Raw genomic sequence first — 4,137 nt, forward strand, 5'->3', positions numbered from 1 at the left:
TTTGTTTTAAACAGTACATGACTTTTATTCATTACTGTGGCATGAGTGCAGTATGTGGAATTCTGTGTAAGTGCATTTAATGGTCAATAAAGACATAGGCGATAAAGAAATGGTGCGAGAACAAAAAAGGCACTTCTGTGACCTATTTGTAATTCACAATAAAAAAAGGAAACCCTGTACAATCTATATCTTTATATAATTTTGTTAATTTAATAGATGCTAATCTGAAGTTAGCACCAAAACCTACCACCGAATGTACAAATATACAGGCACAAGTAGCATTCAATATCATTTACTGTCCCTCTGTTCAGAGATCACATTCCCCTCAAAGACACATGCTTAGCGTGTGCGTTGTGTCTCACACAATTACTAAATACTCCACAGTAAAGGAAAAGGAGTGAGGAATAATAAACAATCCCCAAATGCATGTAGCAGTAATACTGCAGCGCCGAGGCTGTCGACAACAAGTCCAAACATTTGCCCTGAGATGAAGATAATACCTCTTTGGCAGGTGTTCCATGAAGCACACCAAAAACAAATAAACTTTCCCCTTGTCTCAAGGAGGTTCATTGTTCAAAGGAAGAATGGTTAATATACCTTTCATTTTGTGTGTAGCAAATGCGCCATCACACTGACGACTCATTGTGGAAGACTTTAGCTTTGAGATTCCTCAAGCTGCTCTGCAGGTTGGTACTGGTTTCTGACTGCAGCGCCTCGGAGAACTTGACGTCGTAAGAACGGTTCCCCTGAGACTTCCTCTTGATGGAGTTCTGGATGGTCTCCGAGGTGAAATAGTAAACAATGGGATCAAAGCAGCAGTTGGACACAGCAATGCAGAGTGCTATCGGGTAGATCGTCCGGACCACCGACTCCACAAAGCAGCCTTTTAAAGTTTTAGTGCGGACCAAAGCATAGAAAACCAAGTTCACATTGTAGGGAATGAAGCAGAAGCAAAAAATAAAGAGGTGCACAATAATCATGCGCAGGATCTTTGTTTTGTTCAGCTTTCCCCCACGACTGATGGCCTGGGGCCGGCGAAGAGTGTGCAGCACCATGATGGAGCAACACACGTTGAGGAGAAGCGGGATGACGAAGCCCACCGTCTCTATGAATATCACCATCTTGGACAGGTGAGCTTTCCACTGCTTGGAGGAGAAGTTCTCGAAGCAGAACATGGCGTTAGTCTTGTTGTTGTGGCGTGAGGTGGTCTCCAACATGAACCCAGTGGGGAGACTCCCGGACAGCACCAAGACCCACACGGCAACGCACACTATCTTGGCGTTGCGCTTGGTCCGAAGCGCCCTCGAGCGAAAAGGGTACACGATGGCTAGGAAGCGATCCACGCTGATGCAGGTGAGAAAGAGTATACTGCCATACATGTTGGTGTAGAAGAGTGAGACGGAGACCTTGCAGAGCGTGCCTCCGAAAGGCCAGTTCTGGTTGATGAAGTAGAAGACCCGCAGAGGTAGCGTGAAGACAAACAGCAGGTCAGACACGACCAAGTTCATCATGTAGGTCGTGGTCTCGTTCCTCAGCTTCAGGGAACAAGTAAATATGTAAATGGCCACAACGTTGGTGATCAGTCCCACCACAAACACGATGCTGAAGACGGTGCTGTACAGCGGGTATTTGAACCCATCGTTCTTGACGCAGGTGGAGCTATTTTCAGCCCAGCGCTGGGGGAAGTTGTTGGGAGGAAGGGTACTGTTGTACATTCTGAGAGACAAAGAGTGGAGGGACGAGGGGTGTCCGTTATGCAATAGCTATATAATGAAAAGGCTGCCCTGCACAATGATTTCACCATGAATGGAGAGTAAAGCACAGAACCGTCGATACATATACACTCTGTCATCTGATAATCCAGGCCATTGGTTCAAAGGTTTCTTTTCAACGCAAGTGCCCATGTTAGAGAGGACTGCAGCACATGGTCACCATGAGTCCCTGTCTTGGTGTGGCTGTCTCGGGGGTTACCTCATATTGAAAAGACCCCTCCCAGAGGACAGAGATGCAGGCCGGAGCGGTCTCCCCTCCCCCTGTCCTGTCTCTCCCGAGCAGGCTGCAGCCCACAAGTTGCAGACTGAGTTTCACTCACTCAGATGGATCAGTCACACAATTACCACGCGCCGCTGAGTCCACAAAGGGAACTATGGCAAATCCACATTCAGGCCCCGTAGAGTGACGTCCGCATGGCAAAATCCTTTCTCCTTGTCAAAAACTGAGTCCCGTGTTTTTGTCCTTTTCAGTTCCAAAAGCGTCAAAGTTGTTGTTAGCGTTCCACCTCTCACAAGATCCTCACTACGAACCACCAGGTTCATTCAAAGGAGCTCTGGAGCTTTGAGTGTGTCACAATGTAAGTGTCTCACTGTTTCCCTCCTCTTTCTTTTACTTTCTCCCCCTATCTGTAAGTCACCCAGTGAGTCTACTCTTTTCCCCGTTTGTCTCTCTTCACTCTGACAGCCCTTTCCAAGCTTGTGCTCAGCACACATCCCACTCAGACTGAGCTCTTCTTCTCCTTTGTGCCGGTATCACAGGCAGATTTTGTACTTTGGAAGGGAGAGCAGCTGTGGTAACCCCTCCCACTGCCTCCCATCTAACTCCTCCTTGTCCTTTGTTTGCTCTCCAGTTAGAGTAGGATTCAACCACTCAGCATGGTGAGGCAATTCATCGAAAACTCACAACACATGCTCAACATTTGCTCGAATATGAACACATATTCATACATCAAGAAATGTAAATGAAATAAATCATTTTAAAACAAATGTTTGAGCAGTGACAGAGCAAAAGTAGAAAAACACAATATTACATGTAAAACCAAAAATATTGAGCTCATTTTTGAGCAATGTTTTGTATTAATTAGAGTTCTCAAAACATTATAAGATATAAAAGTGAATTAAGTGCTATGGGCTGCTATTGGAGTTGAAACATAATTTCATGATAATCATATCAAAAGACCAGCTCTGACTTCTGGTTAAAATGTGATATAATGTGTAAAGATAAAATAACTTTTCAATGTTTTTGTGACCTCGTAAACCTTGTACCACCCTTTACAGCAGTACATGTACTCAAATACTACTGTACATTCTTAATCCACTCCTTTTTTTTAAACTTCATTACATTCATTTAGCATCTCTAATTAGTACTTGCTATGAAGACAAAGTTATTCTGTCACCTATATTCTTAAAATCTTACAATAATATAAAAATGATAAATGCTTACTTATAATGCATGAGTGATGAATGTTGAAATGGCCTGAGAAGTTTACTAAAACCCTATAAAACTGGTGGTGACGGCCTCCACAGGTCTAATGGGTGGGACACCAACATTGAACTGTCTCCTTGTTTTCTTTGACAGCCTGTGTGGGCAGCAGCTCTGCTATAGAAGCACTGTTTTATTCTACAAGGAACACAGAGCCGGAACAGAAAGCGCGCTCTATTCAGTGTTTTTTCAGCCGCCCATGTCAGCCCATGCCCACAGCTTTCTCTTCACAGCGCTGCAAAATAGCATTCAAGTTCTCCTGTAGTTCAAACTCCCTACTTGGCAGTCAGCAAAAAAACATTGAGGCCTTTGTTGCGAGTGAAGCAGCTTAGCAGGGAGGAATGTGAAGTTTATCAATAATTAGTCTCACACATCTTGAAAGTGCTCTCAGTATTTGCGATCGGCAGCGCAGTCAGTGAATACTGTAAATTGTTTTAGTGTAGGCCGGCTGTAACTGTGTTGAATGGGGTGAATACTACCTACTGGGGTTTTCCCATCAGTAAAGAAATGATTGTCCCGCAGATAAAAAAAAAAGTGCATCTCTTCCAAATTCACACTCTTGTGGTTCACATCTGAGTAAAACATGCAAGCACGGGAGGACTTAGTCAGCTAATTTGCATTGATTCCAATAATATTTCCCATCTTGGCACTGACTCTAGTGATACAAACATAATGTGCTCTAGTTTAGAAACATGACACTAATTCCACAATGTTTCATCTCGACGTCACAGAGTTAGCAACGATACCTAAACAAATGAAGGAAAATCTTGCAGGGAATCAAAGAGACACTGGGTGTTTTATGGCCACTGTGCCTCTCTTTGTCGCTCCACCACAACATAAACACCATCAAAGCTAGAGTGAAATGTTCAAGAAAACCTGTAC

The 4,137-nt window shown here is 43.9% G+C and overlaps 1 protein-coding gene across 1 annotated transcript; it reads right to left on the reverse strand.

The window, feature by feature from the left end:
• On the reverse strand, positions 1-2,506 carry lpar6a (lysophosphatidic acid receptor 6a). Its single transcript, XM_068585104.1, has one exon. The coding sequence runs from the start codon at positions 1,713-1,715 to the stop codon at positions 627-629; it is 1,089 nt and encodes a 362-aa protein (XP_068441205.1). The 5' UTR covers positions 1,716-2,506; the 3' UTR covers positions 1-626.
• Between the last annotated feature and the right edge of the window lie 1,631 nt (positions 2,507-4,137).

The sequence above is a fragment of the Clinocottus analis genome, unplaced genomic scaffold (genome assembly GCF_023055335.1).
Source record: "Clinocottus analis isolate CAN_PGR_092001 unplaced genomic scaffold, fCliAna1.0.p SCAF_2, whole genome shotgun sequence".
Classification (NCBI taxonomy): Eukaryota; Metazoa; Chordata; class Actinopteri; order Perciformes; family Cottidae; genus Clinocottus; species Clinocottus analis.